Source organism: Panthera onca, chromosome A2 (genome assembly GCF_046562875.1).
Source record: "Panthera onca isolate mPanOnc1 chromosome A2, mPanOnc1 haplotype 2, whole genome shotgun sequence".
In the NCBI taxonomy this organism is placed as follows: Eukaryota; Metazoa; Chordata; class Mammalia; order Carnivora; family Felidae; genus Panthera; species Panthera onca.
In genome coordinates, this window is record NC_138340.1 from 161,895,724 (window position 1) to 161,919,961 (window position 24,238).

Here is a 24,238-nt window from a genome sequence, read left to right on the forward strand (position 1 = left end):
TCTTGGTGCTGGTTAGGTTTTATTTTAACAGGATGTTTCCTCTTCATCCGTTTTTCAAAATATCAGTTATATCAATATTAGAAGTGTAAACGGGTACAAAATATACAGTACATAGAAACAATTTTCCGAACTAGACTATTGCCTAATAAAAGGACGCATGAGGAAGCGGACTGAAAGGAAGCCACGGTCTCTGGTTCCTCAGGGGGGAACAGGTTACCCGTTGGGGGCAAGGGGACCAGTGGCTGTGCCAACGAAACAGGAATGGACACTTGTGTGGTAGGGACAGCATTGCGGCAGAATCAAGAAACCTGGGCCGTTTCTAATTCTACCTCTAAGATGTCAGAGGGGGAATGAACAAGCACTTGCCCCTCAGGCAGCCTCAGACCTGCCACCCAGCACCCCCCCCCACCCGCCCGGTGGGGAGAATGGGTGCACACTCCAGACAGGCCAGCAGAACCTTGACGCCTGATGATTTTGCTCAGCCAGCGGTGGTACAAATCTTAAGAGGGCAGCCGCGAGTACCTTCCCTCCCCCAAGCCGGTGGTGTTCCGGGACGACCAGCCTGTCTAATCCGTGGCCTTCCTCGACTGCTGGCATGAGGCCGCGCACTCCCGCGTGAGGCTGGGAGGGGTGCCCTTGGAGGAGTTTACTTCCTCATCTCTAACAACACTCGTCCCGCGTGCTTTACAAGGTCACAGTAATCAAATGAGACGCGATGTGAAAGCGTTCTGACAACGAAGAAACACTCACTACACAGAGCAAAGGAAAGAGAAGCATTTGGCTGGAGAGGAAAGCGGCCCCACATGGGGTTCGTGGGGTTCGGCAGGCCAGGCTTTGTTCCTGGCTCCGCCGGTAACTGAGGGTGAAAGGTTGGGCCTGCCCACCTCTGCCTCCTCTCCTGCGCAGCCCTAACACTGTGTTTTCAGGTGGCTCTCCTTTATGAGGCCCTGAGTCCCATAACAGGGTGACACCACCCAGATCCCTTGCCATTAGGGGCGGCAGATGGCCCATAATGGGCCAGCACTTTGGGTGGGGGGACTTTTCAGATGGAGGGGCAAGCTGGGGAACGGGACTGGCTGCCGGTGGGAGCGTCCTTCTCCCTGCTGACTCTGACCCGTGGTGGGGGTTCCACACCCTGGAGGGGAGGGGTGATGGGAGGAGCTTGGAGCCCCAGGCCCAGACCTGCCCCATCCCCAGGCCAGCTTGGTGGCCAGGTGGGGCGGGGGTTTCTCAACTCTGCCGCGCCGGCACCCCCCACCGGCCCCTCCCTAGGAGTCAGCGGGGCCAGGGCAGGTCCGGGACCCTCCTCACCTGCGTCCCCAGCCGGCCAACTCACTGTCGGACTTGGTACGGTCACAGCCCACACAAACGCACGCTCCGGAAACCGAAAGTACACTATAAAGTTTAAACTGGTGCTACGACTATTTTCCAGCGTTTTCGTCAAGAATTAAAAAAAAAAAAAAAAAAAAAAAAAAAAGTTTCCATAATTAAATTACTTAAAATTCTATGCTGCTCAGTTTCACAATCAGAGAATTCTACTTTGTTTAGAGGTGGAGGCCGGATCGTTTGATAGTTTCTCTCCCTCCAGCGATCAGTTCAGCGGCTGGGAAACCGGCTTCCCCGGGCTCCGTTCCCACCACCGCCCTGCCGCCTCCGAGTGCGGCTCTCCTTAGGCGCGCGGCCTGCAGCCGGGCCAGGACACCGGGGCGCCCCCCCCACCCTCGCCAGCTCGGGCGGGGGAGGGCGGGGGGCGTCACAGGTCCGCGCCGTCGCTGGGTCCCAGGACGCTCAGGCCACAAGTCCAGTCGGTCACTAGGTCTGTGGAGGCCAAGGGTCCTTTGGAGGCCGGGCTCTTGAAGGGGTCCGGGGGCCCGGCCGGGAGGGGCGGGAGGGGCTGGCCGCGGGCCGGGCCCTTGGCCCCCGCCGCGTGGTTGCGCTGGTGCTTGCGCAGGTGGTCCTTGCGGATGAAGCTCTTGCCGCAGACCGTGCAGGTGAAGGGCCGCACGCCCGTGTGCGTTCGGTAGTGGTCGATGAGCTTGGAGCGCTCGGTGAAGCGCTTCTCGCACTCGGTGCAGGGGAACGGCCGCTCGCCCGTGTGCAGCATGCGGTGGCGGATGAGGTGCGCGGGGCGCGTGAAGCAGCGGCCGCACTCCCCGCACCGCAGCGCGCTGCCGTCCCGCGCGCCGCCGCCCGCCGCCCCCGGCGCCCCCTCGGGCGGCCCGCAGCTGCGCTGGTGCGCGCTCAGGCTCACCTGCAGCTGGAAGCTCTTCCCGCACGTGGCGCAGGTGAAGGGCCGCCCTCCCGGCGGGGCGGCGGGGTGCTTCTTCAGGCCCGGCTTGTGGCCGAAGCCCTTGGTCCGGCCGGGGTATTTACAGGGGTCGCCGAAGGGTCTCGGGGCCTGGCTGGGGTCCAGCACGGCCTCCCCGCTGTCGGGGGAGGTGTAGGGCACCCCCTCGGGCCCAGTCCTCGGGTTCAGGCCCACGGGGGGCTTACACCGGAAATTCCAGCCCCACCGGACCCCCCCAAAGAGCCAGTCCCCCGGCGGGGTCTCCTCCTGGGCCACCGCGGGGCTGAGCTCGCCCATGTCCCGCTCAGGCCGGGCGGGCTCTCTCAGCCCCAGCACAGGGTCCTGGCTGGGGAAGGAGCCGCCCTGGTTCTCCCAGGCTCCTTCCTGGACGGGACTAGGGAAAAACCTTGTGGCTTGGCCTGGTCCAAACAGGGTCCCGTGAGCCTCCAGGTCGGTAGGATGCACTGGCGTGGCCACCACCTCCTCTTCCTGGACTTCTGTTTTTATCACAATTTTGACATCTGCTGAGAAAGGCAGAAGGACCCGGTATCGTCGCGTCCCCGTACCTGCTTAAGGGAGGAGCCGATCCTTCCATCTGGCTGTTCAGATCCTTCCATCTGGCTGTTCGGCAGCTACTCCGCTCCACCATGGCCGTGAGCCCTACTCTCCCAAGCCTCAGGATCCCGTTGGGCAGAGCACCCCCCCTCCCCCCACGCAGTCATGCGGGCCAAACCCTGGGCGAGGACCTTCACAGGTAAAGCAACCATGGCATTTGCTCACCCGGGTCCATTTTCATTTTCTCTTTGGTTATTAAGGCTACTCCTGAGTTCATCCTAAGGCTGACCACTGGTGGGCACGTTTGGAATGCAGCAAGCATTCTATGTGGCCAGCCGGCTAGTGAGAAAAATATTAGCCAAACAGTAAAACTGTGTTTGATTTTATATAAATGTACTTGATTCTCACATCCTGAAGTTTTATATCAGGGACCTGGGCTTTTAGCACAAATATGACAGGAATGAGGAAAGTAACAGATAACTGGCCTTCAAAACAGAAGTAAATGGAAAACTAATCCATAAGTTTGGTAGTTGTTCTTCCTGATCCTGGCCTTCGGACGCCTGTCTTTGGTAGTGTTGATAGTTCACAAGCGGCTCCGGTCTGGTTTGGTTTTTCCCACGCCAGCAGAGAGCCAGGATGGCTGAGCCTGGGCAGGCGATACATCCTTCTCAAGGGATCAGCTTTAACAGGGTTGACTGGTTAGGACCATATGTGAAAGGGACAGTCGGAAACACATACACTCTCGAGAAAGGCTGTTCGAGCTTAAGAGTTTGGAAGGAGATCAAGGACAGACTATAGAGTCCTAACGCCACAGACACCTAAAGGCCTGTTGGCTGAGAGGTCAGGGCAGTTCGGCAGTAAAAACGAGGGCCCTGGGCCGAGGCAGCCTTGCAGGCAGACGCGAGCCTTTCCCGCCCCCTCTCAGCCGCACCATACCTTCCGTGGAGGCTGCTGTGTTGAGCTTCAGTGTCCCATCCGAGCATGCTGAAGAAGGGTGGTGGGGAGGGAGGTCCGCCTGCCAGGAAGTGGGTGGGATCGTGGTGGAAAAGTTGGAGTGGACGCCTGCAGTGAGGACAGATCAGAGCCTGGGGGTTAGGGGAAGGAAGGGCAGGTGAGACCCTAAGATCCCACCTGGGCCTTTTTTGCGGGAGCGTAACCACCTCTCCTCTCCCGCACCCGGTTTTCTGTGGCCCCCTTCTCTGAGGCACCAGGAAGCTCGACATCACTGCTTATTTCGTGCAGGCCTCTGTAATGCGTGGCAGCTGGCAATTTGCCCCGGGGCGAGGGCAAGGCGAACAGGAGTGCAGTGGACCGAGGTCACGCAGAGAGGCTCTGAGACGTAAGCACCACCAAACCCGGGGGGGGGGGGGGGGGCAGGGCACAAGGTATCATTAGGCACAGCCCCCTCCCTTCAGGGGGGAAAACTCCCCAGTGGGTCAGGCCAGATGTCCGAGATCTGGGAGGCCACAGCTCCACAGTGCTTCCAGGTCCTTTCCCACACCCTGCCATCAGCCCCCACACTTGTCCCTGTGTCTGCTTTAGCCGCGGCCACTCACCAGAGGCGGCATCTGTAGAGACGTCTCCTGCTCCGGAGTCCAGCTGGCTGAGGCCCCATGGCTCCTCCCCGATATCCGGCTGTCCGGCTGCCCAGGCCTCTACCCCCAGAGCCTGCTGCTCCTGGAGCTGGAGCTCACCCTCCTGCTTGATCTGCATTAAGAGGTCAGGGGCAGGAACCGGGGGCCCCGAGCCTGAGAAAGGGAAAGTGCATGAACACACAGCATCAGGGCCCCTCGGCCCCGGTGGGGGACACACATCCAGCCAAGGAAATGGACACGGGCGCTTACAAGGCTCAGATGGTAAAAGAGCCTGGTGGGAACGGAAGGCCAGAGCAAGCAGGGGCAGCGGGGCCTTCTGGGCAAAGCGTGAAGTCACACGGTAGTGAGCATAGGGGAGGGTGGGAAGGGGTGAGGAATATGACTGTGAGTTCTTAGGGCTGGATCTTTGGTCCCTGGGGAAGGCCACGCTGCTCTGGGGAGGTCCTGCCCTCACTCTTAACACAGAAATGTTACATAAAATGTAAGCCCGAGTATCCCCCCAAACCTTACCCCTCCGCCCCCCCCCCCCCCCCGCACATGTATATGAGTGAGCATAAAACAAAGATTCCAGATGTAAGAATCAAAGAGCAAATGCAAAGTCAAATCAAGAGTTGGAACAGAGGCCAGGTGACCCAGGGAGTTGTTGGAACAGGACACAGGCCTTGGAGGCTGGGCTTTGATGTCTAGGTGTGGCGAGACAGTGCTGAGCTGCCTGCGTGAAGCCAGGAGCCAGGAAGCTCTGTCCCTTCGGTGAGCTGGGAGCTGGAAATAACTCCATCCACCTGAGGGCACTACAGGGAAGCCACCACCTGTCTAGAGCCACGGGTGGGACAGCCACCCTAAGAAACGGGAATTTCCCCATGTCCACACCGAATTCATACTACCCACGTGGTGCAGAGACCCTAAGCTGAGAAATTCACAGAAACGCTGGCTGACCACCACGGCGCCCAGGCGGCCCCCCCGCCCAGCACAGGCAATGCAAACCTGCCCATGGGGACACCCCCCCACAACTCAGGCCACAGGAGGTCCTATGAAAATAAACTCAGGCCACAGGAGGTCCTATGAAAATAAACTTACAAACCAGGAGAGTGGCCAAACAACACGAGAGTCATGGCCGAACTCACTCCCAAGAACTACGGAAAAAAAGAAGCTGAAGGATATGGTGTCTAAAGTATCAGCGTGGGAGTTGACACAGCACAGCCTGTGCCCGAGGGTCACTGGTGCCAGGTCACACCACGGAGTGGCCCGGAAACCTCCAGGCCAAGGTCTTGGTGGCCCCAAGGACCAGCAGAGGTGGACAGAGGGTCTCAGGATGACAGCATCTTAAACATCTTAAATCTTTCAGGGGATGCCTGGGTGGCTCAGTCAGTTAAGCGTCTGACTCTTGGTTTCAGCTCAGGTCATGATCTCACGGTTTCTGAGATCGAGCCCCCGTTGGGCTCTGTGCTGACAGCGCGGAGCCTGCTTGGGATCCTCTCTCTCTCCCTCTCTCTCTGCTCCTCCCTGGCTTGTGCCCACGCGTGCGAGCTCACTCTCCGTCTCTCTCAAAATAAATAAATAAAATTAAACATGACAAAAAAAAATAAACACAGTTCTCAGACATTACTGAGCTCACAACTACAAATCACCACCTTAACCAGAAAAGCAGCTGCCTCAGTGGGTCAGCAGACCACACACTGTAGGATCTGCCCTGCAGAGATGTTAGGATACTGGAATTACCATATACAGAATATGGACCTTAATATATTCGGAAAAATAAAAAGGGGAGCATCTGATGAGAGTATCAAAACTGATTACAGGAGGGGCGCCTGGGTGGCTCAGTCGGTTGGGTGTCTGACTTCAGCTCAGGTCATGATCTCACGGTTTCTGGGTTCAAGCCCCGCGTCAGGCTCTGTGCTGGTGGTGTGGAGCCTGCCTGGGATTCTACCTCTCTTTCCCTCTCTGCGCCTCCCCAGTTCATGCTTTCTCTCTCTCTCTCTCTCTCTCTCTCTCTCTCAAAAATAAAATAAACAAATGTTAAAAAAATAGTAAAATAAAAAGAAACAGGTGGAATTAATTTTAACAATATATTTCACTTAACCCAATATATCCAAAATGTTCAGCATTTATGTATCTCATCTTTATAGTACTTTTTAAGTCACCAACAGCCACATGTGGCTAGTGCTCACCATGCTGGACATTTAAAAGGTAAAGATGATCGGACTAAAAATGAACAAGAAACCTAACTATATGCTGTTTGCAAAAGACACGCCTACAACTGAAGGCTGCAAAAGCAGTGTAAAAGAATCAAAGCCAGAATAAAGAAAATTTTTAAAAAGATGCAGTTATCCCATATCTGATGAAATAAAATAAAGTTTTTTTTCAATGTTTATTTTTAAGAGAGAGAGAGAGACAGACAGAACAAGAAGGGGAGGGCAGAGAGAGAAGGAGACACAGAATCCAAAGCAGGCTCCAGGCTCTGAGCTGTCAGCACAGAGCCCGACGTGGCGCTTGAACTCACAAACCACGAGATCATGACCTGCACCAAAGTCAGAGGCTTAACCGACCGAGCCACCCAGACGTCCCAAAATAGAATTTTTTTTTTTTTTTACTTTTTTTAAATGTTTATTTATTTTTGAGAGAGAGACACAGAGACAGAGCACAAGCAGGGGAGGGTCAGAGAGAGAGAGGGAGATGTAGAAACTGAAGCAGGCTCCAGACTCTGAGCTGTCAGCATAGAGCCCGACATGGGGCTCGAACTCACAAACTGTGACATCATGACCTGAGCCGAAGTTGGAAGCTTAACCAACTGAGCCACCCAGGTGCCCCATCGAAATAGAATTTAAAAAGAGAAATATTCACAGAAATAAAAAAAAAAAAGACCACTGTGCCAAGTTATATTGGCCAGAAAGAAAAACTAATTCTACATTTTTAATCTAATAACTTAGCTTTAAAATAATACAGCAAAACTCCAGAAGAAATAACTCCCAACTTCTCAGTGGAGTATTTCAACATACCTGTTTCTATAACTGATAAATCTAGCTGACTCAAGGTCATAGGATTCGAATACACTATTAACAAACCTGATCAAATGGACATGTAGAATCTAAAGACAAGGAAAACACAAGTTTTTTAAGCCACCCAGAGCAATAAGGAAAAATGAACACTTTCTAGACCATAAAGAAAACTTTAGTCAATTTTAAAATACTAATCTTTTAAACACTGATTTTGTAACTATAACATTAAGTTAGAAATCAATAACATATACCCCCCCAAACTCCCCATACCTACTAAAATTTAAAAATATCTGGGGCGCCTGGGGGACTCAGTAGGTTAAGCGATCGACTTTGGCTCAGATCATGATCTCACAGTTTGTGGGTTTGGGCTCCACGTTGGGCTCTGTGCTGACTGACAGCTCAGAGCCTGGAGCCTGCTTCGGATTCTGTGTCTCCCTCTCTCTCTCTACCCCTCCTCCACTCACACTCTGTCTGTCTGTCTCTCTCTCGAAAATAAACATAAAAAAAAAAAATCTATGTTTTCTAAATAATTCAAGACTCTAAGGAGAAATCACAATGAAAATTAGAAGATATTTGGAACCCAATGCTAACGAAAATATAATTTATCAAAATATGTGAGTTGCATCTACAATGGTACTTAGAGGGAATTTTATGACCTTGTATATTTATATTAAAAAAGAGAAGACGGGTTGAAAATTAAGGGTCAGGGCAAGATGCTGGAAAAGAAATGACATCCACAACAAAACCCCTTTAAAAACTAGAAGACAGGGATGCCTGGGTGGCCCAGCCAGTTGAGTCTGGCTCTTGATTTTGGCTCAGGTCACGATCTCACAGTTTGTGAGATTGAGCCCTGCATCGGGCTCTGTGCTGACAGTGTGGAGCCTGCTTAGGATTCTCTCTCTCTCTCTGACCCTCCCCCACTCGTGCACACACTCTCTCTCAAAATAGATAAACATTAAAAATAAAATAAATAAAAAGTAGAAGACAGGCAACAATACAAGAGCATAAATTAATAAAAGAGAAAACAAAGATAGAATACAGACAGCCAAAAGTTGGTTCTTTGAAGAGACTATTAAACCGTTACATCTATCAAGAAAAAAAGGAGAAAGCACTGATAACCGACATGAAGAATGGAAAAAGAACAGAATTATAAACACAGCAGAGATTAGAAGATGGTTTTATGAATGTTATTCCAAGTCATTTGGAAACTCTGGGGAGGTGGACAAATTTCTTAGAAAAACTAGAATTTGCTAAAACTGACTAAAAAGTGATAGAAAACCTGAATAGTCCTATCCCTATTAAAGAACTTCAGTCAGTAGACAAAAATCTCCCCCCACAAAGACCACTTGAGGCCCAGATGGCCTCACTGGTATTCTCTACTCAACATTCAAGGAACGGATAATTCCAATATTACACAAACGCTCTGAGAAAATAAAAACGGAGGGAATACGTCATAGCTTATATCAAAACCAGACAGTCTGAAAAAGTAAAATTACATAGGCCAGTTTCACTCATGAACAAAGATTCAAAAATCCTAAACAACTAGCATACTAAATCCAGAATCCAGCAATGTATATAAAGGTTCACGACTAAGTTAGGTTTATTCTCAGATCACGATTGATCCAACAATAGAAAATCACATAATTTGCCGTATTAGCAGGTTAAAGGAGGAAAAATCACATAATCATCTCAACAGACACCAGAATAGCATTCTATAAAAATTCAACATCTTTCCTTGTTAGAAATATCTCATCAATTGGAAATACGGGAAACTTCTTTAACTTCATAAAGGGTACTGATAAACAAAACCTTTAACAAACGTTAGACTCAATGTGAAAAGTTAATAAGCATTCTCTTTAAAATCATGAACCAAGGATACCTGCTATCGCCACTTTTATTTCAGCCAGCACAATAAGACAAGAGAAAAATTAGCCGTAAAGATTTGAAAGGAGACAAAACATTCTTATTACTCATAGATGATAGGATTATCTTTTCAGGAGATCTGAGAATCATCAGACAATTATTAGCAATGTTATTAGCATTAATGAGAATGTGAGCAAGGTTTTTAGGTGGAAATATCAGTAAATGAAATACAACTGTATTTTTGTACGCTTTCCAAAAGGGTTTTTTTTTTTAATTTTTTTAACGTTTATTTATTTTTGAGACAGAGAGAGACAGAGCATGAATGGGGGAGGGTCAGAGAGAGAGGGAGACACAGAATCTGAAACAGGCTCCAGGCTCTGAGCTGTCAGCACAGAGCCCGACGTGGGGCTCGAACTCACGGACCGCGAGATCATGACCTGAGCCCAAGTCAGACGCTTAACCAACTGAGCCACCCAGGTGCCCCTCAAAAGGGTTTTAAGGGAGCCTATCAACTACTATTTTTCTTCCCTGTCGTGGATCTTAACAGAGAAAATAAAACAAAAGAGGAAGTCAGGTGAGGGTAAACTGTTTTTATTACATAATGATAGCTGAGGATTATCGTGCACAAGAGGGGTTCCTAGTACTGACTCTAGGACAGGAAGTCCCCTACCTGACCGCAGTGAAGGAACCTGTCCCCTGTGGGTGACCAGCTGCCCCAGGGGAGGAGGACGGACAGATAAGGACTGTAGTTGTCCAACCCTACTCCCAAACTCTCCAATGACAAGATATGTCCCTGGTGGGCCCCCTGGAGGGGATGCCTGGGGGCAGAGAGGGATGTCACATAACTGAGCCCCTGCGAGAGATAAAGTGCCTGGAGAGGAGTGTTTCCTGCCCCGCAGCCCCTAGCATACATCGGCAACAGACAGAAGAAGCATGTTAACAAAAGGCACCGCTGGTAATAATGATTTAAAAAAAATACAACGAAAGAGGTGCCCCTGGGTGGCTCAGTCGGTTAAGCATCTGACTCTTGATTTCAGCTCAGGTCACAATCTCACAGTTCATGGGTTCGAGCCCTGCATTGTTCTCTGCATCTCTCTCGCTCTCTCTGCTCCCGTCCCCCCCCAACTCATTCTTTCTCTCTCTCTCTCTCTCTCACAATAAATAAAACTTAAGAAAAATACAAGGGAAAAAACTAAAAAAAAAAAAAAAAAAAGAAAGAATAAAAATAAACACCAGGAACCTAGTAACATACCTAACAACAACAAAAACAAGATCTTTTGGGGGGAAAATACTAAAACTTCAATGAGAGAGTACAGACGAGCTGAACGGAGGGGCTTCAGGCATTCACAAATAACACGAATAACGGCAAAGGAGTCCGTTGTCTCCAATGGGCATAATAGACTGAGTGCAACTCCAACCACAATCCCAGCTGGATTTTTCACAGAACTTATTATAAGGCAATTGAGAAGCTGACCCCAAAGAACAAAGGAAAAGACCCGAAGCACTGGTGTGGAGGGACCAGGCTCCCGCCTCCCACCGCCAGGGAAATCCAGCCCCGACAGACTCAGCGCTTGAACGCGGAAGGCAGAACCTTTAGAAGAAAATGTGAGATGGTGTATCACAACCTCGAGGTAGGAAAGATTTCTTACTAGTTTATGACATAAAAAGAACAAACCAAAAAGGTAAAAACTAGTAAATCCCGGTACATTAAAATCAAAAGCATCTGTTCTTTAAAATATACCATGACCGGAGAAGGTATCGGCAATACACATACCTGACAAGAAGATTAATGCTCAGAACGTGAAAGGAGCGCTTACAGATCGGTAAGTAAAGGGAAAACAACTTACAAGAGAAATGGACAACAGACATACTCAACACGCATTTCACAGAAGAGGAAAGGTAAGTGGCCTGGAAACGGGGGACGTGATGTGCAATCTCACTAATTAGGAAAATGCACGTGGTAAAATACGACTTTTAACCCGGTTCACTCCCACCAGATGGGCAGAAGCGAGGACGCAGGCATTTCCGGGGCTGGCGAGGATGAGGTGCCGCGGACGTCTGGGCACCGCTGGCGGGTGCCTGGTGGCAGTGCCGCTTTGAGCACTCAGACGTCACCTGGAAAAGTCGAACATGCATCTTTCCTAGGCCCCGGCAGTTCCACGGCCGGGTCTACACCTAGAGGAAGTTTTGCGCACGCGTAACGATGTTCCCAACATCACTGTTCCTAAAAGCAAAAAAGTTAGAAACAAGACAAACGCCCATCAGCAGAAGGAAAAAATGCTCTGTGTTATAGTCATAAGAGAGAAACCCATGAAGTGGTGAAAAGGAACGGACATCAGCTGTACCGCGTCAGCAGGGACGACGCTCAGAATCAAGGTCAAATGAAAGGATACAGATGTTATGATCTGTACCAAGTTCAACTTGAAGAATAGAGACGGTGTGGTGTCATTCAAAAAAGGTTCACAATGGCATTTAGGAATATACACATAAGGAATGAAAAATGTAAAGAAAACCAAGGGACTGGTCATATCTACTTCTGAATTTTCTGTTTATCTGTAAAAGGAAGGGAGGGGGATGGGATCAGAGAAGGACAATGGGGCCATGGAAGGTTCTGGCTGTGATCTATTTCTGATGCTGGGTATTGAGACTATGGGTGTTTACTATGATTCTCCAAGGGTCACACGGATTTTGTTCTGTATGTATTTGCTAATGTTATGTATGATACACGGTTACAATGTTTTAAAGAAACAAAACAATATTAAAAAAGAAAAAAAACCCCATTTGATACAACATAATACTTGCTCACAATAGCTTTAGCCAGAAGTGGAAGGAAACTTCTATAAACTTATAATAAGAGTACTATCGAAAGTCTATGGCAAAAACCATCCTTAACTGCTGAGACCTTCGAAGCACCTCACAGATAAGGATGCCAGCTATCTCTGAAACTGCTCGGCAATGTCCTAGCCAAACTGCTGGACGAGAAAAATAAAGTTACAACAATTTAAAAAGAAGAGATAACTTTTGTGTGATCTGTGGAGGGTACAATTGCCTACATTAAAAAAAAACAACAAAACAAACAAACAAACAAAAAAACCCAAAAAACCATGAGAACCTAAACTGGCAAATCATTAGAATAAGAAAGTTGAGTAAAAGTTGTTTTTTACTTAAGAAAGTCAACAGCAGAGCTGTGTACCTGTGATAACTATTTAAACTGTAGGGAGGGGAGGGGAGGTGATGGGCATTGAAGAGGGCATCTTTTGGGATGAGCACTGGGTGTTGTATGGAAACTAATTTGACAATAAATTTCATATAATAAAAAAATGTAATTAATGTAAAAACCCCATTCACAATAGACACAACGATCAGAGAAAACTGAAGCCTTCTTCAAGCACACACAGAAGCCTTCGTTAAACGAGTCTTCCCATGGGTAGAGGGGCTCATATTGTAATAAGGGTAATTCTCCAGAAATGAAATTATACAGTAAATGCAATTCCAATCAGAATGCCAGCCGGATTTTCTGAGAACTTGACATAAAGATTCTGAAACTCATATAGGAGAACAAAGGCCCAAGAAGAACAAAAGCCACGGAAAGTTCTGGAGAGCAAGTAGGGAAGGCTTAGTCTTCTAGGTACGAGGGCTTATTATGAAGCTAAAAAACAGTGCGTGTTGGCGTAGAGACCAAGACCCAAAAAACAGAATAAAGAGCCCAGAAAATGTGCCTGTGTGTATGGGAACCTGGTTCACGACTAAACTGGCAGTACAAATCATTGGAGAAAAGAAAGAATCCTCAGCAAACTTTGTTGGGAAATCAGATACCCTTGTGGGGAAAAACATTTTTCATTCTCCCTTGCAACCTACACGTATATTAATTCTTGATAAACACTTAAATGTGAAAAGCAAAACTCTGAAAGTTTTATAAGAAGGTAGAGGCGAATGTCCTTCTGACCTGGAATGAGGTAGGGAAGGCTATCTTAAGATAGTAAAAGCAGATCGTAAAGGAAGAAATGGGTAAGTTTGATTCGACCCAAAATCAAGACTTCTATACAAGGCACTACAAACTTAGAAGACCTGCTACAGACTGGGAGATGTTTTGTAACGCAAATAACAGACAAAGGGTTAGTATCCAGAACCTATGTAAAGTCTGAATCGATAAGAGAGTGAAAACCAAAAAAAGACAATTTGCAAAGAAACCAAATAAACGTGAAAAGGAGGCTCCACCTCCCTAAGAGTGGGGGAAATGCAAATGAAAACGATGCCGTTCATTTCAACCTCCATCAGACTGGCGAGAGTCTCATGCTGAAAGTGGGCAAAGCTGTAAGAAAACAGGTACTCAGAACTGCTGAAGGGAGCGGGACACGCTGGTGTAACCATGGCAACAGCAGAGGTGTAGACAAGTATGCCCTGTGATGCAGGGGTTCCTCTCCGGGTCTATTCCCCAGAGAGTCTGCGGCTCATGAACACAGAGAGACAGGTGTAAAACTGCCCAATGCAGCACCACTTGTGAGAGGGAAAAATCACACACAGCGGAAGTGCAAATCAACAGACCAGTGGATAATAAATTGTAATGCGGTTGCTTTGGGGATAGTAAGCATCTGTTAAAATGAATGGACTTGATCTATATGCATCAAGGGAGATAAACCTGAAATACTGAATATTGAGTGATAAATATAATGACATTGATATAACTTTCCAAAACCTGCAAAACCACATTGTATATGGTTTATGGCTACATATACACATAGTAGTTTTATTTTTTTAATTTTTTTTAAAAATTTTTTTTTTAAACACTTTATTTATTTTTGAGACAGGGAGAGACAGAGCATGAACAGGGGAGGGTCAGAGAGAGGGAGACACAGAATCTGAAACAGGCTCCAGGCTCTGAGCTGGCAGCACAGAGCCCGACGCGGGGCTCGAACTCATGGACCGTGAGATCATGACCTGAGCCGAAGTCGGCCGCTTAACCGACTGAGCCACCCAGGCGCCCCTACACATAGTAGTTTTAAATAAAAGTTTTAAAGTGGGATGGATGGGCAAAAGACATGAATAGACACTTTCCCAAAGACATCCAGATGGCTAACAGACACACGAAAAGATGCTCAACATCACTCATCATCAGGGAAATACAAATCAAAACCACGGTGAGATACCACCTCTCACCTGTCAGAATGGCTGACATTAACAACTCAGGCAACAACAGATGTTGGCGAGGATGCAGAGAAAGAGGAACCCTTTTACAATGCTGGTGGGAATGCGAGCTGGTGCAGCCACTCTGGAAAACAGTGTGCAGGTTCCTCAAAAAATTAAAAATAGAACTACCCTACGACCCAGCAATTGCACTACTAGGCATTTATCCACGGCATACAGGTGTGCTGTTTCGAAGGGACACATACATCCCCATGTTTATAGCAGCACTATCGACAATAGCCAAAGGATGGAATGAGCCTAAGTGTCCACTGACGGATGAATGGATAAAGAAGATGTGGTGTGTGTGTGTGTATACACGTATATACACATATGTACATATACATATACACACACATACATATATACATGGAGTATTACTCGGCAATCAAAAAGAATGAAATCTTGCCATTTGCAACTATGTGGATGGAACTAGAATGTATTATGCAAATGAAGTAAGTCAGAGAAAGGCAAATATCATATGATTTCACTCCTATGTGGAATTTAAGATACAAAACAGATGAACATAAGGGAAGGGAAGCAAAAATAAGATAAAAACAGAGAGGGAGACAAACCATAAGAGACTCTTAAATATGGAGAACAAACTGAGGGTTGCTGGAGGGGAGGTGGGTGGGGGGATGGGCTAAACGGGGGATGGGCATTAAGGAGGGTCCTTGTTAGGATGAGCACTGGGTGCTATATGTAAGTGACGGATCAGTAAATTCTATTCCTGAAATCATTATTACACTGTACGTTAACTAGCTTGGCTTTAAATGAAAAACAAAAAATAATACAAAACATAAAATGTGGATGGAAAGGATAAACACCAACTTTAGGACAACTGGTTACCATAGGGAGGAGTGAGTCTAGGAAATCTAACAAGGAATTTAACACACATATTTTAACACGCAGATATTTTAAATTACATAACACCACAGACACTCAACAAATAACTGTTGAACTCCTACTCTGTGCTAGGCGGTATTCTAGGTGCCTGTAATGATCATATGAAGAAAAGACATACAGGTTCTTGTCCTCGTGAAATTTACTGGCCATACATAAATCTGTAAACATGAAATCCATAATCTCTCTCTGTGTGAAATACATATAATATCTGTATCTCCATCAATTCGGTAAATATGAACTATATATAACAATCTAGAAATATACATAATAGATGACACCATCTGCTACGGAACAAACCAAAGCAGGAGAAGGAGACTGGAAATTCTGGGGGGGGGGGGGGGGAAGAGGCCACAATTTTCAACAAGCAGAGACCCAAAGGAGGTAAAGGGTGGAGCTGGGAAGCATCCGAGGGGCATTCCTGGCAAGTGCAAAGGCTTCGAGCCTGGAGCAGCCTGCGGTGTCGGGGGAAAACGAGGACGGTGTGGCTGGAACAGAGGGAGCGGGACATAGAGAAATGAGCCAGAGTCTCTGAGTCAGTGGGAAGCCGGTAAGGGGTTGTGAACAGAAGAGTGTAGGACTTGCTCTGGGGGCTTAAGGCAGGAGCAGGTATGCTGGTTGGAAGGTGACCGCAGGAGACGATGGCCTCAGGGTAGAGGCGGGACGGCACTCTGCACAAGTCTGAAGGGGGTGCCAGCTACTAGGATTTCCCGATGGATGTGGGTGTGAGAAAGCGTTGGGCTGACTCCTGGGTCCTGGCCTGCACCCGCAGGGTGGACAGCTGTCTATTGTGGCAGGCGAGAGGAAGACGTGTCTGGTGGGGGGGGGGGGGGGGGGAGGAGGTGGAGCTCAGCGGGGTGCGCAGAATTGAGGGAGGGGCGAGGCAAGAGGCACACCGGTGGCACGTGGAGCTCTCAGAGCCACTGCTGGGATGGCAGAGCAGGGGCACGGGTGGAGGTGGGAGGGCACCCCAACGGTTCAAGGTCAGAAAGAATACCAGGAACAGCACAGGAAAGGTGTTAAGTGAGGCAGGAGGAAACCAGGAGGAAACCAGGAAGGTTTCCTGTCAAAGAAGTGAATCTGGGAAGAGAGTGATCAATGGTGACAAATGTCCCAAATGGGTCTGGTAAGACCAGACCCGTAACGCCACGAGGGTCCCTGGTGGTCTTGCCAGGCATGTTGATGGAAGGGCTTCGAGAGCAGGAAGAGGAGTGGGAGAAAGCGGGCGCTTGAGGACAGCGACTGTGGGCAGTGTGACACGAGGAGGGCAGAAGTGGGACGGCAGGGCCGTGGGGTCAAAAGCGGTCTGTTTCCAAATCGGGCATCCGACAGCAGGGGCAGATGCTGGTGGGAAGGATGAGGGGAGGTGGCCAGACTGGATCTAGTGTCCAGCAGAGGCAGGCCTTTGGCGGGAGGGATGGCCGCAGCAGCGAACACAGAGAACGGGGCACAGGTGAGGCAGACAGGCTGCCGGGGTGGGAGGGCCACGAGGTTTGTTTCTTTTTGTTTCAAACGGTATTTTTTCAACATGAAAATCCTTCTAAGTCCGGGAGCCACACAAAGAACAGACGGTGAGTGATCCGGCCTGCGGGCCACGGTTCGCCAACCTCTGGGCAACTGAGTGGACCAAGGAGACACCGTGCGACCCCGGAGCAGTGCTGAAGCCCCCAGGTTGCAGGTGAGGAAGAGAAGGCTCATGGGGTTTTCTGCAGCCACATGCAGCTGCGTGGGAACAGGTGCACCACAGGCAGATGGATCCAACCAGGATTATAGTTCTGCCAGGTGAACACACAAGAGGCGTGACGGGGGGATGACGCCAGCGGACCAGAGCCCGGGCTGGGCAAAGAGGAACTGAGGACTAGCTGGGCAGTGGAAGGGCCAGATGCTGGGGTCAGGGTACCGGGCAGAGCCATCTGCAAGGACAGGAGGAGCACTAGGGCGCCGGGTTCAAGTCAAGAAGATGGGAGGGCTGCCTCAGGGGCAGGACCTCCGGGTGGGTGGTGGAGAGCGAGTGGAGGGTGGGGGCAAAGGAACAGAGAGGCTGCGGTGCTCAGAGCGTCATCCTGGGGACGTGCCATTGCTAGCAATGCTGGCAGGGGCGGAGATGAGGTCTGCGGAAGGCGGTAGGAAGACGGGAGGCATCTGATTGAAAGGTGGGGGTCTGCAGGGAGGAGGGGAGACCAGCACAGAGGCAACATGGAGGCGCAGGGACACCAGTGCCTTCCGGGCCGGGGCTGAGCGGGACGCGGGGCAGGGGCGGGCAGCAGCGAATGCAGGGCCCGGGGAAGCCATCTGAGCAAGAATGGGTGGGGACGCTCCGGGAAGAGCGTGAAGATCTGAGGTCTTGCTGGGGACGGAGTCCCCACGAAGCAGGGCGGGAGAATTTAGGAACTGAAGCGGAGACGAGGTCTGTCGAGGGCATGCCCAGCCCAGAAGGGGTGAGGAGCGAGTGGGGGCCCGCCAGCAGCCACGGTATTTCCGGGGCCCCTCTTCCCTCTCATCAATGACGGGGTGGAAACCAGAGAGGCCCCCGCGTAGATGTTATAAGGAAAATGAACAAACCCACGGTGGGCCTCCCCCGCAGGCTAGGAAGCCGGGCAGGTGTCCGGTCCCTCTTCTCCAACCACATGGCGCCCTGCCCAGTCACGCCGCTGTGCTCCACTTCCAGCTCTGCCCTTGGCACCTAGCAAGGACTCAGGGGCCGTCCGTGGGGCCGCCCGGGGAACTAAACTGGCGAATGCTTTCCCAACACCTCTACGCACCGCCTGCTCTGGCCGGGCGAAACTCTAATTGTGATGGAGCAGCAAGCAGGGAAAACACATTTCATTAATCACAGATTAAACAGGTAGACTTTTCAGTAACGTAGGGGTTCGGGCCACAGGGGATCCTGAGGCAGGTGGGACAGACGAGGCTGTTCTGTGGAGAAAGCAGGCTCGAGCCTGCACAGGTGGGGTCTCCCGGTCAGTGAGGGACTGTCACCCCTTACACCTGTCTGGGGCATCACGCTGGTGATCAGGCTCTTCTCACGCATCCACCTGTCCTTTCTTTAACTCTCAAAGGTGCTGACTGGCTCCAGGAAAAGCTGAGACCGTGGCCCAGGGTGTCCAGATTCACCTTAAATAAATCTGTGGTTCTAATCACGTTGAAACATGTGACCAGCCGATGAGATCGGCTCTTGGACGGGGGTAAGGCTGGCTTTTCATAAAACTGAGAAAGAATTTTTGTCTTCGACACACTCCTACCTTCCCTCTCAGTGACTTCTTCCCTCTTCCCCTAATTCCGGGCCCTGGCTCTATCTGTCTTCTGGAAAGCTAGGTTTCCTGCCTGTTTCCCCGCTGGGAAGTATTCCTGGAGTGTTTGTTGAACAGGCTGTAGGTCATAACTCAACTATTAAAAAACAGATTTAAAACATTTGAGGCTGAGGTTTCTCCTTGGCTCTTCCTGGAAAGAAAGTCATGCCCTCCCTGGCCCTCTACTTTCCCGTTCCCACCTGATTGCCTGGCGTCCCTGGCCTTCTCTCAGCCCCTCACCTGGACTCGGGTCCACAGGAACATCTGGAACCTTCGGGGCGGTGCGACGCCAGCTGCACGGCTCCTTCCCCTGTTCGGTCTGGGAGAGGACCTCAGGCTTGGAGATGGCGTAGTCTGAGGAAAGATAGGAAGGTTAGCTTTTGCCACGTGGTTCCATTCAGAGCTGGGGAAAGGCAGCCTGGGAATCCAAGAATGGCAAAGAAACGAAATTTCTAGATTAGTAAAGAGTCCTGGTTCTCAACCATGGGCAATTTTGTCTCCTAGGGGACATCTGGCAGTCTGGGAGACATTTTTATTTTCTTTTAATTAAAAAAATTTTTTTGTAACGTTTATTCATTTTTTGAGAGAGAGAGGCAGAGAGAGGAGACACAGAATCCGAAGCAGGCTCCAGAATCTGAGCTATCAGCACAGAGCCCGATGCGGGCCTCGAACCCACGAACCGTGAGATCGTGACCTGAGCCGAAGTCAGACGCTCACTGAACCACCCAGTCGCCTCCCTTCAAGCTAAAATCTAACATCACACTTGCGCCTGTTCCCATCCGCACTGAGCGTGCCTTATTGCCTTCAGGTCTGGGTCACGCAGAAACCATCCCAAGAGGAAAGAAGCCCAGGAAGAAACAGCCTCTTGGGGTTACCCCATGTGGAGAGTGACAGGGGCCCTGGGAGTCTGTGGGGGCAGAGGGGAAGCAAGGTCTGCCCGTATTGTCCACTAAACTGGAGGAGTGTCACCATCAAGGCCACACGTCCCAGTAAGAGAAGGCTAAAAGAAAGTGGATCGATTCCTTCCTGGACCCGAGAACGGTCAGAGGTTTTACACTCTGTCTCAGCAGGACAGAGACGTCCATGCTCCATGCCTGCTTAAGAGAAACACCACCACGCCTCTCCGTCCGGCCACCCGCGAACTTCACTGGCTAGAGGAAGCTTTCCACTCAGTCACCCGGTGCTCCTCTACGGTGAGAGGAGGTAACACCTGGCATGGTCAAAGCTTCTAGTGATTTACGCACCCTTGTGGTGAAGCCCGCCTGCACGAGGAGAGAGGTTTGGGGACACTCAAAATCACATTTAGCAGAAAACTGAACATCGCGCCTTACCCAGGGACACCAGCGTCTCGTAGTTGCCCCGCATCACGTGCTTGTAGAGCTCCTTCTGCCACTCGTCCAGCTTGCCCCACTCCTGCTCAGAGAAATACACGGCCACGTCATCAAAGGTCACGGGCACCTGGAACCACAAGCACCACGTGCGCTCACCCACACGCTTACGGGCACGGCCCCGCGCGCTGTCCCACCCCCGGTGCCCGAGGGATACCTTGGGGGCCTCCCCCTTGCTGCCCGGGGGCAGCCGCAGGATCCAGAAGTTTCTGTTTCTCAGCAGGTTCTCCATGTTCTCCAGCCGCCTCTGCAGCAGCCCGTACTCCTGCAGCAGGGTCCCCAGCACGGCCCACTTGCCCTCCATCTGGTTCCCGAACTCCGCGGCCGTCTTCTCGCAGTCCGCCAGCTTCTTCTCGGCCATCCCAGTTCGACCTTCGAGGGACAGCAGGCGGGCAGCCTGCGACTCGATCTTCCTCTCCATGGCCTGAATTGTGGCTGCCATTGTCCACGGAGAAATCTTTCGGAAACAAGGAGAAGTCCACCATCATCCGTGCTGTCCACCGTGTGCCTTGAGCCCATCTCTGCTAGGGGTGGGGGGGCTGGGCCGGGGATGGGGGTGGGGGGGGTGTGTGCGGAGCACAAAGGGAAAGCGGGGACGCCCTGTGCCACACGCCAGATCGCGGCCTGGTGATCGGCTCCTCTGGGGGACTCAGACACCACGGCTGTTTGGGCTGGCGCCTTCCCTCCGGGCCTCTGTAGCACACCTTGCACACCCGGATCCCAGCGTTCACCGCCCTGCCCATTCATCTGCATCTGCCTGCGGGGGCTCTCTGGAGCATCTTCCGCAGCACAGTGCGCGGCCCGCGGAAGGCGCTCAGTGCAGTTCTGCTAAGAAACAGTGACTTAGCCCTGCTGGCTCATTTCAGCGCATAAATAGTAAACTGCAGATTTACTAGAGCCCAGCCTGCACTTCCTATCGTAATCGCACAGGAACTGTCTACTGATGATGACCTAGCAACACACACACACACACACACACACACACACACACACACAAACAAAAAACAGCTGGTTCACTGAACCGGCACAAACATGAGCATTGCTCAACTGCCTTTTTTTTTTTTTTTTAAGTATCTCGTGTCTCTCTCTCTCTTTTTTTTTTTTTAATTTTTTTTAATGTTTGTTTATTTTTGAGAGAGTCAGAGCACAAGTGGGGGAGGGACAGAGACAGAGGGAAACACAGACTCCAAGGCAGGCTCCAGGCTCTGAGCTGTCAGCATGGAGCCCGACGCGGGGCTCGAACCCACCAGCTGGGAGATCGTGACCTGAACCGAAGTTGGACACTTAACTGACTGAGCCACCCAGGCACCCCTCATGTCTCACTCTAATAAACATAAAAATCAAACAGCTAATTCCTCTCCCTCCAGTGCAATCTGATTTTGTCCCCTTCCCAACTGCTCCTCCTTAAACTAATAAAAACCGCCGTTAACTGCAAATCTCCACCAGCCAAGAGTTAGACTTTTTGACACAGGTGGCATTGGCGGGTCAAGGGGTCAAAAGCAACACAGGTCCCCTGGGTCCCTGGAGAGTCTGATTTTGTCACTCGTGGTATCCAGCCCCTCCCAAAGGGAGAATTAGTCTCAGACATTTTTGTAGTCACCCCAGAATCAATGACACACCTGACAGATTGGGGAAGAAGGTAAAAACATGCCATGAGGTTAGACTTTTATATATACGATAACCGTCATAAGGCTTGCCCCAAGCAGTGACTTCCCTGTTGCTGGAAAGTTCGCATGGTAGCCTGAATGACCTGATTGGCAGCTGGGGACCCTGAGGAAAGGGCTCATTTTGCTTTGGGTACGGGCTGAACCACCTGACTGACCCACATCTGAAGGTGGGACCAGCCGGTCAGGGAGGAGGTTTAGGTATTTGTGCCTCCTTCTGGTGGTGCCTGAGGACGGACGGCTCCTTACAACGTTCTGGAAACCAGTCCTCAACAAATGGTCGGTGCCTAGTAGGAACGAGGGCTCCTTTGGAGAAAGTCACTGAGAACAACATGGGTGGACACTTCAGATAATAGGGAGAGGAGGAGAGTGTGAGCAGTGATGGGGGGCGTGGGGGGGGACTGTCAAGCACCCTCAGTGCTTCTGTGGCTGTTAGGAGGCCATACCAGATGACCTCTGACCTGAAGAAGGGCTTCACCTGGGTCTCAGAGGATGGGGAGGAGCTGGAGAGGCAGAGAACCATTGGAGGGAAGGTGGATGTGGGAGGGACTCTAGCTCTCAAGGGGTAGGTGTTTCTGCCTCCAGGCTACAGGGACTGAACTGGGCTGGCACCTTGGGCCACCCTCCATGACGGCGACCATCCCTTCCCTTGCCCACGTGTCCTTTCTGATCAACCACTGCCATCTGACCCCAGCCTCCCAAGAGTCTGCTCCAGAAGCATCCACTCACTTCATCACCTGGCTCCCCAGCTCCTGAAATCCTACTCGGCATCTCAGTGCACTTGACTGCCATTATCCCAATCTTTGCGTTGCAGGAAAAGGACATCTGTGTAAACTACTTTACGACCAGCAAGGCACAGTTTTCTTACATTTTAATGGGGCAGGGAGCCCCATATGAGGGCTTCAGACTATTTAGTGGGAGGTGGTGACTGTTTGTGCTCAGGCCCAGCTCCTTACTGAACGGTGGGTGGATAATATGGGGCTGTCCTCAGACTCCTGCCAGGGAAGCGGAAAGTCCATGCTTCAGGGGAGCGGATGGTAAGAGAACTCCAAATCCTTCAAGGAATTCCCACCCATATGATGAAGTCCAGGCATCAAAACCCCTTCCAACCCTTCCTGCAGCCTTCTCTCCCACTGCCTCCCTACCAAAACCGTCTTCTGGCGCAGGGGGCTGCCTTCTGGTCCTTGAACATGCCCCCCCACCGCTTTCTCTCTGTGCTCCAGCCCACCTCCCGACCTGGAAAGCTCCACTGGTCCGCCCAGCCTGATGAAATCCTAGCCTTCCCTAAAAGCCCAGCTCAAATCACAGAAGCACAAGCCAGGGAGGGGTGCCAGTCCCTCCCTCTCCTTCCCCTGCACTCCCACAGCCCCTTTCTACTTCAATGCAGGAACCACTCACCTCTTTCTGTTTTGCATCCTTAACACCAGTGTACCTGTCTGCTTCCCCCAAAACACAATGCGGCCCCGAAAACGGAGCAACTGTGTCTTTTCACACACTTTCTAGCTGTGCGATCCCAGGCAAGTTAACTTCTCCAGGCCTCGGGTTTTTCTTTTGTATGACAGAACGAGCACCTACCCCACAGGTTTGTTGTGAGGACAAAATAATGCCTAACAGGGCTGGTGCCTGCCTGCTTCTACGAGAGGGAGCAGCTGTCTTCCGCCCCGACCTCGATGGAGCCGGGCACTCGGTGTGCGCGCCATCCAAGCCGCTTCGGACGCCTCCCAGGTGCCACCAGGCCGCTGGGGGGAGCTGGGGGGTAGGGAGCGCCGAGGCAGAGCGGTGGGGAGAGAAAGGAGCCGCGGGGTGGGGGGCGCGGAGATGGAGGGGCCGGCGGATGGGGCGGGGGCAGGAAGCCGCGGAGGGCTGCAGGAACTCGGCGTGCGGCGGCCTCCGCTGCGGGGACGGTCGGTTCCGCCCTGCTCAGGCTCGGCCGCGGATGGGGGGGCCCGGCCGGCGGGCGCCGTAGGCCCCGGCGGACCCCGCGCCCCGCTCGCCGGAGCCCAGGCACGGAGGCCCGGCCCGGCCCAGGGAGCCCCTCCCCAGGGCCTGCGGCGCCGTGTGCTGGGCCCGGGCCCCGAGTCCGCGCGTCGGTGCGCGCGGGCCGCCCTTACCGGAGCCGCGGCCGCCTCGGCCATGGCCGTGCGCTGTCCGGCCCGGCCCGGAGGAAGTCGCCGCCGCCGCCGCCGCCGCCGCCGCCGCGCGCGGCTCCACGCAGGCCGGCCCCCGGCCTCTCCGCAGGCGGCGCCCGCCCGGCCCTGCCCTGCCTTCTCCGCCCGCGTCGCCGCGCTCCTCGCTGGCCGGCCCGCGCCGCTCCGCCCGCAGACGCGCCGCCGCCGTCAGCGCCCGGCCGGTCCACACTGCATCCTGGGAGCCGGCGCAGGCCCGTGAGGCTTCCTGGAGGCAGCGCGGCCGCACAGCCCCACCTGCAGCCCGGAGAGGCGAACGGCAGGCGCGGCGCCCGCCCCGCCCCGCCCCTCCCCGCCCCTCCCCGCCGCCAGCAGACCCACCCACCCACC

At 51.7% G+C, this 24,238-nt stretch overlaps 1 protein-coding gene across 8 annotated transcripts; it reads right to left on the minus strand.

The window, feature by feature from the left end:
- ZNF746 (zinc finger protein 746) lies at positions 1-24,165 on the minus strand. 8 transcript variants are annotated; one of them, XM_078438067.2, is made up of 7 exons: positions 23,834-24,165; positions 20,216-20,515; positions 20,002-20,128; positions 18,911-19,024; positions 4,399-4,590; positions 3,779-3,904; positions 1-2,811 (listed from the first exon to the last, which is right to left on the minus strand). In XM_078438067.2, exons 1-7 carry the CDS (start codon positions 23,855-23,857, stop codon positions 1,754-1,756), a joined length of 1,941 nt encoding a protein of 646 aa, XP_078294193.2. In that variant the 5' UTR covers positions 23,858-24,165; the 3' UTR covers positions 1-1,753. The 8 variants fall into 8 exon arrangements, with proteins under 8 accessions (XP_078294193.2, XP_078294194.2, XP_078294209.2 ...); XM_078438068.2 differs by having other exon boundaries at positions 1-2,808; positions 23,834-24,163; XM_078438083.2 differs by having other exon boundaries at positions 20,002-20,083; positions 23,834-24,162.
- Between the last annotated feature and the right edge of the window lie 73 nt (positions 24,166-24,238).